A 13438-nucleotide genomic window follows, 5' to 3' on the forward strand; every position below is an offset into this window, starting at 1 on the left:
ATCCATCAGATTAGACGTAGATCACACATGTTACCGGCAGAGTTGGAGAGAAGTGCGCGCCTTCAGAAGAAATATAAAAAGAGAACTTGGGAATAGAAGAATGCGGGTGGACTGTGATGGATGAATAATCTATCCCAGTCCATATACGGAACATTTTATCTCCGGTATGTTTAAGCATCTGTGAAAAACCCCTTATACTTTAAGTAGTTTGGAAGATCTCGTCTTTCAGAAACAAAAGATCCACGAGTTTTTCAGAACCTTATTTGTAGCCAACAGTGGACTCCCTGTGTAGCGCAACAGAATGAAGACTTGAAAAACAGAACCCAAAGAGTCGATCTTCGAGGTTCGTCACCACGGAAATGTTGACCGTACAAGAAAAGAAGAGGGAGGGGGAACCTTAACGTTCAGAAGCCCAAAAAAAGCCCTTCGAAACAAACGTCATATGTCACATCAATATCTCACATCATATTCCCCGTATTGATCAGATGGGTCCGGGACAAACCCATCCACACTCATCTTTAGATGCGCCTAGCCTTCATCCCTCGTCCGCTTCACCCGGTTCTTATTCACAAATTCACATAAAACGAGCATAAATTGGCGAAGTCAATAGATATAGCTAAGTGGCAAGGTTTCAAGCCAGCCACAAAGACAAAAAAAATTCAAAGAGACTAACCGTAGAATTCGAACACTTGATGTAGGATTTGGCATCCCACGGATAATCAACCAAGCTGGTAGTATATACGTCACGTGATTATAGTATCAGTTGTGAAGCTTCTGATTGGGCAAAGCGTCCCGGAGATTCCATTGGCTTGCTTGGCATCTCAACATCAATCCAATCAAACATGGTTGGCTAAACCTTGGAGTGGATCTGTTTGAACGGGGAAGTTAAAGCTCGCACCTAAAATCCAACATATCAAATCAAAGACATATCATGATATCATAATCTTATCTCGTTCGCCTTTTGAGCTTTGGTGATATTAGTCCGTAAGCCCGATGAAATATAGCGTCTTAATGCTTGGCTTCCTAGTATCGCTTCCGATACTTACCCAAACATCCCCCCAGTTGATGAGAGTATACTCACTCATATGTGACATTATGGATGATGACATACACATCATTCAAATCACCTCCTGTCGCCTCCTGCTCCCTCTTTTAATTGAAAAACTTTATCCCAACAGACTCTGGCCACTTCCGCGTCCAAGAGAGGCAAAGAAAGGCGAAACGAAGCCGTTCCAAATGGAATGAAAGCTTTTGCTCCCGTAACGTCATGCCTACCTAGCCGGGTGATGTGCTGGGATGGATATTGCCCCGACTGAGAGGCAACTAACATGAAGAGGAGACCCGACGGGTCTACCAAGAAATATTTCTAGCACGTCGAGGGAAAGTTCAACACATTTATTAACTGAAAATAATGTTATTCGAAGGAATAACTAACAACCCGTATACAATCTGCTAGCTAGCATTTGACTTTTCAAAAAAGATTAGAAAATAAAAAAAAAGGGGGGGGAAGGGGGGGGGGGGAAGAAACGCCTCACAAATAGAACTGTTCAAACAGTACTTATTCATAACCATTAATGGTGGAGGGGAAATAGAGAATGAAATCAAAGACGCTCTCATAGCCATGAGGCGCGAGAGGAGAAAAGGTAAAGCACAAGCAACCCACGTCACAACAGCAATAGGGATATCCAGCCGGAAGAGAAAGAAATAGGTACCAAAGATGACCTATTAGAGGAAAAAGTGTAAAAAAGTAAAAAGAAAACAGGAACCTCATTTCGATTCCCACCCAGCCTAACTCCGCGCAGGTAACCCGCTGACACCTCTCATCCATATACAAAGTGTGGAGATGCAGATGTATATAGAAAAGAGAGGAGCAGAAACATTTCCCGCCAAATGAGATCAAGACCTAATCAACGGTTTTCTTATAAAAAATAAATAAATAAATAAATAAATAAAGTTTTGAGGGGGGAAGGCTGATCATTAAATGCTCCGATATTACCAGGCGCGAGTGTACTATTATCAGTGGAAATCGAAAATAAAATAAAATAAACAAAAGGGGGTGTGGGAGGAGAGGCACTTGAGCGAAAATCGAAGCCACTGTACACCCATTACAAACATAGCACAAACGCACGAGAGGCAACACAGCCAGACGCAACATTAACCGATGTTTACCAAAATCATTAAAATCGAACCGGAAATCGTTTCAGAATATTTTGTCATCTCCAACCACGTTTGCAGAATAACGGGGGAAGATGTAAATTCGGTCTGGATAGGTATATGATTGGATCCTCGGTTGGGCGACTTTTCTCCTTACTCCTTTTCCACCACGATGAACGCCGAAAAAAACGAAATGAAAAAAAGGACTCCTTGCCACCACAATTGGGTCTATTACAGTTTGTCTTTGAAGACAAACGCAATTTAAGAAATCACCGACTTTTCGTCTGACGTTTGCAATTCGCAAGCCGAGAAAGTTTTCTCTGCTTTCGAGTTTGCCCTGGGGTTTCTTTCCAATTCGGGTTGTAAGGAAGTCGCAAAAAAGGGACGGGGGGAAATCAGAAGGGAATTCGATTTTTTTTTTGTTGGTTGTTGTGAGTTGTGGACTGTGTGGATCTTCATCACCGTCAAGAGATCAAATGCACTGGAAGAGAAACAGGTTCTTGATGCATAAAATGAGGGGGCTGATGAAGCGGCGGGACAGGCGACACACAGACATACACAGAGGGAAAGAGAGAGATATATTAAAGGGATATGAAAGGTAAGGCAAGGCCAAAAAAGACTGCTAGTCAATACTGGCCGCTGACCTCAATATCGTATGCTGGATGTTGAGACGTGGCATGGAACAACAGCCCATTAGAAGGTAATCTTGTTGCTCCGATGTGAGTTGATCAGCTTGCGACGAACCGCTTCACCACCAGTGTAGGTTCCCACGGCACGTTGCTTCCTAGTTGGAGTTTTGTGCTCAATATATTTGCTGCGTCTGAAGACGCTGGCTGGGCGCGAAGGTGAATTAGCCGGTACGAACTCGCGGTGTTGTGGAAGTCGGATCAAGGCTTGGTAGCGAGAGTGGTTGCGGCGAAAGGCAGTAACGATACCTTTGTCCAGGTGGTTCAAGAGACGCTCTGCACTATTGCTGTGATTATTGACTTGTGGGAGTTCTGTGGAATTATTATTATTATTATTTTCCGTTGGCGAAGGAACGGCTGTGGTGGCGGAAACGTCATTGACACCGTCGAAGTCTTTGTCCAGTTCTTCTTCATCAGAGGAGCCATTTCCAAAGTCAATGAAGTCGTCCACATTAAGAACACCTTCGCTATCGTCGTCTTCATCTTCGTCGTCGAAGCTGTTGGTAAGCAGTCCTTGGGAAGGGTAGAATGCCTCGGGAGGACCGGTTATTTGGCCAACAGCATCACTACCCAGTGCAGTTATCATGAGATTGGCATTGGAAGAAAGCATTGGGCTCAAGTTTGTAGTCTGCAATGGTGACAACAGAGCATCGGTATCGCTATCATCAGCCAGAGCGGTAGCAATAGTGCGAGGACTATTGTTAGCAGTGCTACACAGGCTTTGGGCGGCGTTTTCAAGCCAGTCATGTCTGGAAGTCGAATAAGGGGGTATGAGAATCAATTGAGCTCCATTAGGAGCGACAACGGCGACTGGCTTGTGGGGATCGGCGATGAAGGTGCCTCTAAGTGGTCCACGTCTACGCAATGGCTGGGAACGCTGGGTGGATTCCTCTGCAAAAGGAGGTAACGATGCGCTCGAGTCACGACGTAGGATGGACCGGGGATGTGTGATTGTTGCTGGGGGAGGCAAATCTTCATCTGTGGTTTCACCACAGTCCGCTAAGAATCGCGAGTTAGCTAAGAAGGTGCATTTGGCCATATATAGTACATACAGTCATAGCCACTGGAACTTGCAACAGAGGATTCTGTTTCCACGTGATATATGTTCCCTGGCAGCTCATAGAAGTCTTGGCTTACAAACGGTTCATTAGGGTTTAGGTGGCGACGGGGTTCGGAATCATTTTCAATCAGTCTTCGGAGATCTGGGTCGAGAGCATCTTGTTGTAGGAAATCAGACAGAAGTTCATCATCGGTTGTCTTATCGGAGTCCGTAGAACTATCTGATTCTGCGAAGTGAACCTGTCGAGCGGGAAGATTCAGAGGTATGTTGCTCAGGTCTGGATCCTCGGCTGCCTCGACATGGCCAGATTGTAAAAAGAGCTGCTCATCCTCAAAGAACGAGCCAGTAGAGTAAAGGGGATGACTCTCAAGCTCGTCCAATCCCAACCATTCATCTGGAACCACGGAAGAAAATGTAGAAGCTACCGTCTGCAAGTCACGCTCATACTCCGAGTCCAGAATTATCTCTTCTTCCATCATTTCAATATCCTGATCCTCATCATCGACATCACTGACATCATTGACAGCCTCATAGCCGTCGTCTGAGTCAGAGCCGACAGACCCCGCAGAGCTCAGCGGGCTAGCAGAACTAACGGAACTATTTTCGACATCGCTTTCATAGCCACTGTGCTGGAGCTTTACCCGTTTTCTATCCATGAGGGGTGACAAACAATCCCGACGCCCCGCCTTATGGCTCCATCCCTTCTTCCGGCCATAAGACGGGGCAAACGCTTCTGGAAGTTCAGGATCTTCATCGATGCTATCTTCATTATCTTCGTTGTCGTCCTCATCGTCGCAGTCGTTTTCAGAAGTTGAATCTTCATTCAGGGAAGATGAAGGTTTTCGTTTTTTATTGTTTCCTTGCCCCGCAATGGGGATGTTGCGTTTAACAGAGGGGAACCGAGTCGATTTTTTTGCAACCTTTGAGCAGAGTACGCCCGAAATGGAGGCTGTCGAATCACTGTCGCCAAGAGGCGTACTGTGGTTTCCAACCAAGCGCGATATCCTTCCGGGCGAACGCCTCGATTTCGTAGCCTTTAAAGGAGACATAACAATGGACTGGGAAGGCCCAATTGAGAGGTCGTAGTGGTATTATCAATTGTGATTAGATGGGAAGAGTTTCAGGGGAATAACCGAGTAAATAATGTAGATATGGAAATAGTTTACAAAAAGGAGTTGCGGAAGACGTCGGATTAGGGAGAGACGGAAGTTTCCATGTAGCAAAGAGAGATAATGGTGAAAGGAGAGGACAGGCGGGGCCGGGGGAGTAGAGCAGCAGAAGAAAAAACCAGACTACAAAAACACCCCACCCTTCGACGGACGTTTGAAGTATTTGCTCTGAGCTGGTACTGGGGGCAATTTCGACGTACGGCGTAACCGTCGAAAGAGTTATCAAATATCGTCAAGTCGATTGAAATGTACTCGTTGGGCTTCCTGGACTGGGAGAGCAATTGGGGTGGGCTATTCAAGTCACGCCGTTGCTCTCCCAGTAAGGGGATTTAGAGCCCAGCGACAGCCATTTGGCGTTATTCCTCGACGATATTTGTAGTGACGAAGTATGGCTCTGTTCTTCGTTTGATCTTGGGTGCGCAAATTAGTATGTTTTGTTGGTGGTTGCGGGGGAAGAAGAAGAGGAGGAGGAACAGAAGAAGAGGGTAGAAAAATGCAGAAAATGAGCAGCCCAGGCCGAGAGGACCGGCCGGGGCGGTTCTACATTAGTCCGATGATGGGGTATTGCTCGTATTGGTTGGCGGGCCGGACGCTAGGCCACATCAGACTAGCACTTGCGGGTCCTGATGGGTCCTGGCTTGGGCATGAACCTTTTAATTGGTGGGTCAGCTCACCGCATCTTAGGGTTGGTACCAGATAACTTGTCACTCCTTACCCAGAACAGGCGGGGAGGTACCGCAGGCAGGCTATGATTCCGTACCGCGGATACCACACCCCAACAGCAGCAAGAGCAGCAACCACATCCAACCAAATAACACATTATGGGGCGGTGATGACTTTTAACCATGAGGAAATAAAAATATAGTTATCAGCAACTAGTTAGCTGTCTGTGCTGTATGTGAGTCAGAATAGTTTTGCATTATTAACTAAGTCCGTGTGTTGACTGTCACACGCCACCACTGGGATTTCCAAAACACTAGTCTGCCTGCTTCGGACAGGGAGACCCCACTCCGTTAAGATGGCAAGTAACGTGCGTCCCTCTAAAATTTTGCAAGCATGAAACTACACTCTTTGGTATCTGCCAACGATGAAGGACATTACATGGACATATATGCGTCGAGCAATGGAAGGCAAGGCGAAGGAGTTCTGACAATATCAAAGCAAACATATCATTGTATTTTATTATCAGATAGATCTCCTCCTCATCCTTCCTTTTATACATACACTCCCCTCCTCCTACAACGACCCACCACCATCCTACGATCTTTATCCCCAGAACAATCAACAGATTCAAGATTTCAATACTCAACCGCATAACAATAATTCCCGTCTGGCCAGTGAGACCCAGCCCAATGTAAATCGCCATCGTCAATCATACGATTCGTACCGGGGCTAGTGGCGCGCACTTGGCCGGCAACTAATTGACACGTTGCGGTTGGTAATGGTAAGCGCATATTATGATTCATCAGTATTGCAGACGTGAGTCGAGGATTGGTAACACGACACGATACGACCGGACGAAACCGTGGAAAAATTCACCATATGGCATGGATGAACGATGGTAGAAGTTCCCTCGCTCTTGTTTCCCGCTGGAATTCCGCCTCCGCAGCAAAACCTTCCTGGAATCAGCGGGAGTTCTGAGTGTCGCCAAGCTATCCGAGGTGTCTTTCTTTTTTTTTTTTTTTTGGTGTTTTACATCAACTTTTTTTTATTGGTTATATGAATTTTTTTTGCCACCAGTAGAACTATATATATATATATATTTATAAATTGGCCAGATCTATCACAAATCTACAGAATAAAACTTAGAACAATTGAGTTTCCCCACTACCCTTTTTTTTTTTAAGTAGACCTGTTCCATTGCTTGTCAGATCCTGGATCCATGGATGTAGCTCTCGATTCACGTGATATTTAAGTTTGTATTGCGGGTTAAAAAATCCTTTCATTGATGCAACTTTAACTTTGACTCCATTGGATAGTGCAACGGACAACACAAATATAATACATCTGTTAAACAATTTTAGTGTATAAAATAACAAGATAAGGGGGAATATCCAGTTCCTATATCGTAAAGATCCCGGGGGAGGGAAGAAAAACGAAATGTCAAGAAACTAATTAACCAAAATCCAGCAAATAGAGACGGGGGATTAGGAGGACGAGGGATGAGAGGGGAGGAAGAACAATCTTCCAGACCGCCTCCAAGTGCAATCACCAACTAATTCCTCAACCCCGCTCATAATCTATCCCTCTCCCCACTATCTCCATTACAACCCACAGAAGCATGCATGCATGTCCCTGAGAAAAGCCAATCATATTCCAAGTTATTATTATCATCCTTCCCATTTCAATCATAGAAGTTTTCTTTGGTTCCCATCCGCTCCTCCGCTCCACTCTAGTCGGATCTTTTCTACGTGTCCAACCACCTCACTAAATCCAAAGAGAAAATAACAAACCCCTTCCCCTTCCCAATGAAAAAGAAAGAAAGAAAGAAAGAAAGAAAGAAAGAATATAAATATTATTAAACAAGAAGCCCTATGCAAAGGCCACCACTCAAAACAGGTCTAGGTCCCTGGATATGATTAAATTTTCGAGCGACGTGGTTGCTTCTCAGCTTGAGATGCAGCAGGTGATGATACGTTGTCAGTGCTTGCAAGTGGTCGTGGTTGTCATCGTCGGTACAGGTGCAGATACGGGTGTGCGTGCGGACGGTAACCCAGCTACACCTGCATCGTCGCGCGCATCCCTCACTCCAGCCTCGACTTCCTCTCCATCTCCTTCCTTCTTTGCTGGCTCAATTTGGATTGATGTGCGATTATTGGGTGCAAGATTCGTGGTCTGCGCCCCTGATGTGCTGTTATTGTTACCATTTTCATCGGGTTTATATGTGATCGTAGCATCTTGGCCCTCTGCATTGAGCTTGTCATTCTCTAGACGCACTTCACGTCCACGTTTATAGCAGTACCAGAGGACGAAAAGGAGAACTATAGGTAAGTAAGGAAAATGAAGTTGAGCTGTTAGCAAAGTTCGTTCCTAGATCAATCAATAGTATAGAAAGGGGAACTCAAAAGGCAAACGAAAATAAAAATGGAAGGAATAAATGTATAGCGAATAAATATAGGAGATGGGCGTTCCTTACTGAACAACGCAAGCGACATCAAAACATTCATACCCATAAGCGCCGGAAACCGCGCTTGCAGGAAGCTAACGATAGACCGCAACAGGCCCGCAATTGCTGCGGGTTTTCCCACCAGCTCTTTCAAACTCGGAACCTTCAGTCCCACCTTCTTCGCCTTCTTCGCCGCTTCATCCATACTAATCCCGCCCTTCCCCGCTCTCTCCGCAGCCATTGCCAGGAACTCCGGGCCGAATTTCTCAGTCACTTTATCCGGTAGCTGCTCGATGAGCTTCTGGAGGAAGCCTGGGAGGTGATTAAAAGTCTTCTGTAATTGTCCATCTCCGTTCGTGAGGAGTGATTCTAGATCGTTGTATGCTGTGGGAACGCCATTGACCAGATCTTTGAGGATCAGGTTGAATCTCTTGAGAAGATCTTGTATTTCATCACTGATTGAGAAAACGCGATTGTTGACTGCGGCCAGGTTTAGTTTTTCGAGCATCATGGTTAAATCCTCTTCTTCTTTCACCTCCTCTGTACCAGGTGTTTTGAGGTTTTTGGCGATATGGGATAGCCCTGCGGCGGCATTTTCCTAATACGACAACAAGGAACACAGACAATCATAAGACAACCACGGACACAGGAACAAATGAGAGGGGGGGAAAAGTAAAAAGAAAAGAAAAAAAGAGGCAAGGACCATACCTTCTTCCTCCTATCCGCCCCATGCGTAAACCAGTTCCACGGACCCTTCCTTTTCCCCTTAGGACTTCCAGCATTCTCATCCTCCTTCTTCCCCTTCAACGACTTGCTCATGCTCCTACTCATCCCATCATTGTCCACCAACTCCCTAGTGAAAGTTTCTTCCGTTGGTGACTGTGGCAGGGGGATATTCTGTGCACCTTCCATGAGAACGATTTGTGCATCTCGTCCCTCCTCTTTGGGTGAGGCCACGCGGTGCAAGAATTCCTCATCTTCCGTCGTCAGAACAGGCTCTTTAGCTTTTAAGGCCTTTGAGTTGCGCGCTCTAGACTTGATGTAGTTGATATACTGCGACGCCATTGTGGTGTGGATGTGCTGGCTGCGCAGACGTCCCTGACTGGAGAACAAACAAAACTGGGCTGGGCTATTGTCTATCCAGAAGTATAAACTTGGGGTAAGAAATTACTTAAGCTAAGCGAGTATCGTCGTAGTTAAAAACATATTACCACAGGATGAAGTGCGATTACAAGGTAGTTATATAAATAATAAGAGCAAAGTTGGAGATGATCAGGCGGCGCCAGCCAAGATATGAAAACTGCGCCTTGACTTTTTCAGACGTCATATTTGGAGGTAGATCGTGCTAGGGTTGTTTGGGTTAGGGCTTGGCCTGTGTAACTTACGTGCCTGAGCCTCTGTCGCTTGTCAACAGTCAAAGGGTAACTTACCATGGGCCTTTATCGATAGATAAGCTTTGCGTCCCAGGCCAGGATTTAAGTCTTGGATTGCTTCACGATTAATGTGACTTACCACTACCACTAAATGAGCGGCTCTTAGCAAAACTAACTCAACTTGCTAGAATCCAATTAATTCCACAACAACAAAGTAAATATTAATGAGATTATTAAATAGTAATGAGAGTATTATCTAGTTCCATACAAAATAGGTGGTTTAATAAAATAGACATGTGCTTGACTGAAGAATGCGGCCATGGCAGGAGACCTGTCATGGAGTTAGGAGATTGATCAAAGAAGTGTCAATTTCTGAATTAGTAGTAGAAGCAGCAGTAAGCTGCTCCGGGGAATTGAGGTTGACCTCATTTCCTAAACTGGAAGGTTGAATAGGGCTTAAAGGATTAGAATCTGCTGTAGGTGCCTGCTTCTGCTGTCACTTTGATATAGTTGTAGTTGAACTGACTGATTTTCACTTCATAGCATGAGTATGAGCCTGTTCTTGCTTCTCAGCTTCAAGCTGAGTCTTTTTAGCCTCTCTAGCAAGCCATTGAGCTTCAAGATGCTCTGTCTTTCTAGCCTTCTCTTCCTCACAGGCTTTCTGAGCTGTTGTCTGAACTGCTTGTTATTCAATACATTTTTACTGAGCCTCTTTAGCTTCATTGCTTTTCAGAGATCATGTTGAAGTCACTCTTGAGCTTGTTGAGTAACTTTCTCCTCTTTTTTGTAATCTACTTCCTGAATTCTCTCATGAGCTTGTTGAACTTTGAATGATGAGAAGAATTGAGTCTGGCCAGGCTACTGCTCTGGATTCAATAGATCTAAGAGCTTTTCACACTGTCATTGCTTCTTTTCATTGCATCAAGCTTTAATTAGAGTCTTATTCTCATGCACAAGCATCTTTCTTTCAAAGACAAGCTTCTCACTAGCATGTATGATCTTCTTCATATCTTTAGAGAGCAGGCTCTGCTGAATTTATATTCTCTTAATATCATGTCAAAAAGCACAGATAGTTGTAAATGTAGTAATCTTAGTTGAAGTTGAATTGACTGAAGATATAGACTGTTTTGTAAATCAGCAAAGAACTCTTAAAAGTAAAAGAATAGATATCAGAGACAGCAAATGTAAATTGAATATTCTTAGCTGCTAAAGACTGATCTTATGCAGAATTGAAGACTGATAAAAAGCTTCTTTTTGTCATTTGAATGAATTCAAATCTACTGCAAAGAAGGTTATTGACACTTCAAGAGTATGCTTCTGCTAGAGAACTAAAGATGTCAACATTCAAAAATTGCAGTCAGTGAGTTAAATGTAGAGGCAATACTGCAAGAAGAATTCAATTTTGATCTGCAAAATCAATAAATCTCATATTGACATGAGAAGAGTGTTTGTGGCGTTCCGCCCCTATTCTTCCGCCTCTATTCTTCCGCCCCTTCCTATATTAGTATCCGCTCTCTATTCGCCCCTCCCTAATCCACTCAGGGGCCCCAATCTTTCCTATATTTCCTATCCTATGCGATCGCTCCTACCATATAGAGCGATTATAGTGTATATGTATAGCAGGGCATCTGCCCATCTTATTAAAAGAGAATCAGACATGATTTATCCTATCTATTTGATTGCTTGTACGCATCAGTGTTCATCTAGAATGAGAAGATGTCTTTTATGATCTTCTTTAGTCTTGATGTACTCATCAAAGATCTGCTTCAGTCAGTTAAGCTCATAGTCATCATTACTTCAATCTTTCCCAGAAACTGCAAAATAAGCTATATTATTCTCATTCAAATTCTCTAGTCATGTATTCAACATATTGCAAGACTCTTCTTGATAAATAAGAGCAGATGAAAGAGCTGTTCCATCTGCACATATTGCTGCAAGTAAAGAGATGAATTCACAACTGTCATAATGAACTGCAGTAATTTGCTTTGCCTTTAGAGCTTCAATTGAAATGATCCACTTAGTAGCCTGGCTGATACCAATTTAGAAGCCCTTTTCATCAAAATTGTAGATATTTGATGGCTCAATGTTGTATTTTTCAATCTTCTCATTCAACTATGTAGTCACATAGCCACAGTGAAATAATTAGCAAGAGTCTATAGAGAAGAACTTAGTGCAAGAAAACAAGCAAAAGATCAAAATATCAGCTGGAAATAATGCTCAAAATGAGTAGAATTATCTGCTATCTTGTGTTTTTGATCAATGCCATGGACATGAATTCTTTGAATTTGAGCCTTAGGGTGCTAAGTAAAGTACCTCACTCAATGAATTCCAACAGGTTCTTTGGTGATTTCCACAATGAGATTTTGAATGATTTGAGGTATAGGAGCAAAGCTGTGAGCTGCAAGCTTCTTTATATGAAGCAAAAGCATTTGTTCTTGCTGATTTGAGAGCTTCTTCTTATGTTGGAAGGCTGCTTCATCCTATGCAAGTTGCAAGTCATTATAACAACAATGCAGTGTTTTCTTATTGATTGAGTGCTTCCTAGCAGTTGCTGCATAATTTTTGACCTTTTGAGCTCTTAAATCTTTAATTGCAAATTGAATAGCTTCTTTTTTTGGCATCTTGCAGCAGTGGAAGTTGTTGAATTAAATTGCAGTGCATCGCAAAAATGCGGCTCGTTTAGTGGTACAGCTTATTTAGTGGTAAGTCACATTATAAGAAAGAATTTTTAAGGTAACTCTATGTTGCATTTCGATCATGAAATTTTCGCTATCTAATAATGAGGAGCAGTTAGTTAACTAGTTAGTTGTCCATTTGTACTCCACACTGTATACCCTTTATTAATAACCTTTTCCTCCTCTAAGGCTATGGCCACTGCTTACCTAGAAGTAAGTTTCCTCAGATCTAGGTACCTGCAAAGAAGACACAACCCGTTGTCCGACGACTTCAATCACATGATGGACTCCAAAACGAAAGCCTCCTAATGAATGTATCATTTGTATACAAAAGTTTGGTTGTAAAGTTCCAGTGGCTTAGTGCGTGTTACTCAGGAACAATGTTTAACTACAGCATTAGCTGCTAGTTGAATTATCAAATCATACAGATAGAGTTGGATGGGAACCCTCAAGTTCATGGACAGGTTAGAAGAGGCAAAGCAGGTTAGCATAACTAGTTACTGTTTCACTCGCCCCTTGTTCATCCTCGTGTAATGTTGCCAGAGATAAATGACCAGAACGACGAATTGCGACTGAAAAAAAAAAAAAAACCTAGCTCACATCAGCCTCAACATCAGGGGAATATCGCCTTCAAGCCATCAAAATACGCAAAAGGAGGAGAAATTAGATGTTCCTTGCGGGTCTTTCGCATCTCGCAAACGTTTTGAGATACCACGGTGTTGTCATCCAGAATGACAGTAGAAAAGTTCCAACAGTCGACTCGTGGCCTTACACCTGGATGCTAAAGTCGGGCAAATATAGATTTTGCTTTGTCCATGGGAAACTGGTTAGACTGACAGGGGAAACTGGTGTCTTTATAGGTTGGCCAGAGAGGGCAGATTGTGCGGGGGTTCGCACACTTTTACTCGGGAGGCCTGCATGCGGAGGGAGTTGCCATTTGGATGGTGTGGACGGGGAAGCACCTACGTTACCAAGGGGTTTGCGTGTTTCTTGGTCATGAGCTGCTTGTTCTAAATAACTATCCAAGTGACCGAAAACAAGGGCCTTTGGGAGATATCAGGGCCACGCATTTTGGAATAAGTAGAGTGATGAGGCGACTAGAAAGTTTAAGCTTAGTTTAAAGCTTGAGGATAACGATGCGGTTGCTGAATTATACGATTAATGATCATGAAGGAAGAGTTGATTTCTTCGAGTTTTTGCTCTGGATATCAATTG

General features: G+C 43.6%; 2 protein-coding genes across 2 annotated transcripts; both read right to left on the reverse strand.

The window, feature by feature from the left end:
- Positions 1 to 2847: 2847 nt before the first annotated feature.
- PADG_00804 (uncharacterized protein) lies at positions 2848 to 4949 on the reverse strand (the record flags this gene model as incomplete). The annotated part of the gene is made up of 2 exons (XM_010758197.1): positions 2848 to 3839; positions 3893 to 4949. The coding sequence occupies 2 exons, from the start codon at positions 4947 to 4949 to the stop codon at positions 2848 to 2850; spliced, it is 2049 nt and encodes a 682-aa protein (XP_010756499.1).
- Positions 4950 to 7709: 2760 nt separating this feature from the next.
- On the reverse strand, positions 7710 to 9240 carry PADG_00805 (uncharacterized protein; the record flags this gene model as incomplete). The annotated part of the gene is made up of 3 exons (XM_010758198.1): positions 7710 to 8050; positions 8206 to 8773; positions 8884 to 9240. 3 exons carry the CDS (start codon positions 9238 to 9240, stop codon positions 7710 to 7712), a joined length of 1266 nt encoding a protein of 421 aa, XP_010756500.1.
- Between the last annotated feature and the right edge of the window lie 4198 nt (positions 9241 to 13438).

This window comes from Paracoccidioides brasiliensis, assembly GCF_000150735.1.
Source record: "Paracoccidioides brasiliensis Pb18 unplaced genomic scaffold supercont2.1, whole genome shotgun sequence".
In the NCBI taxonomy this organism is placed as follows: domain Eukaryota; kingdom Fungi; phylum Ascomycota; class Eurotiomycetes; order Onygenales; family Ajellomycetaceae; genus Paracoccidioides; species Paracoccidioides brasiliensis.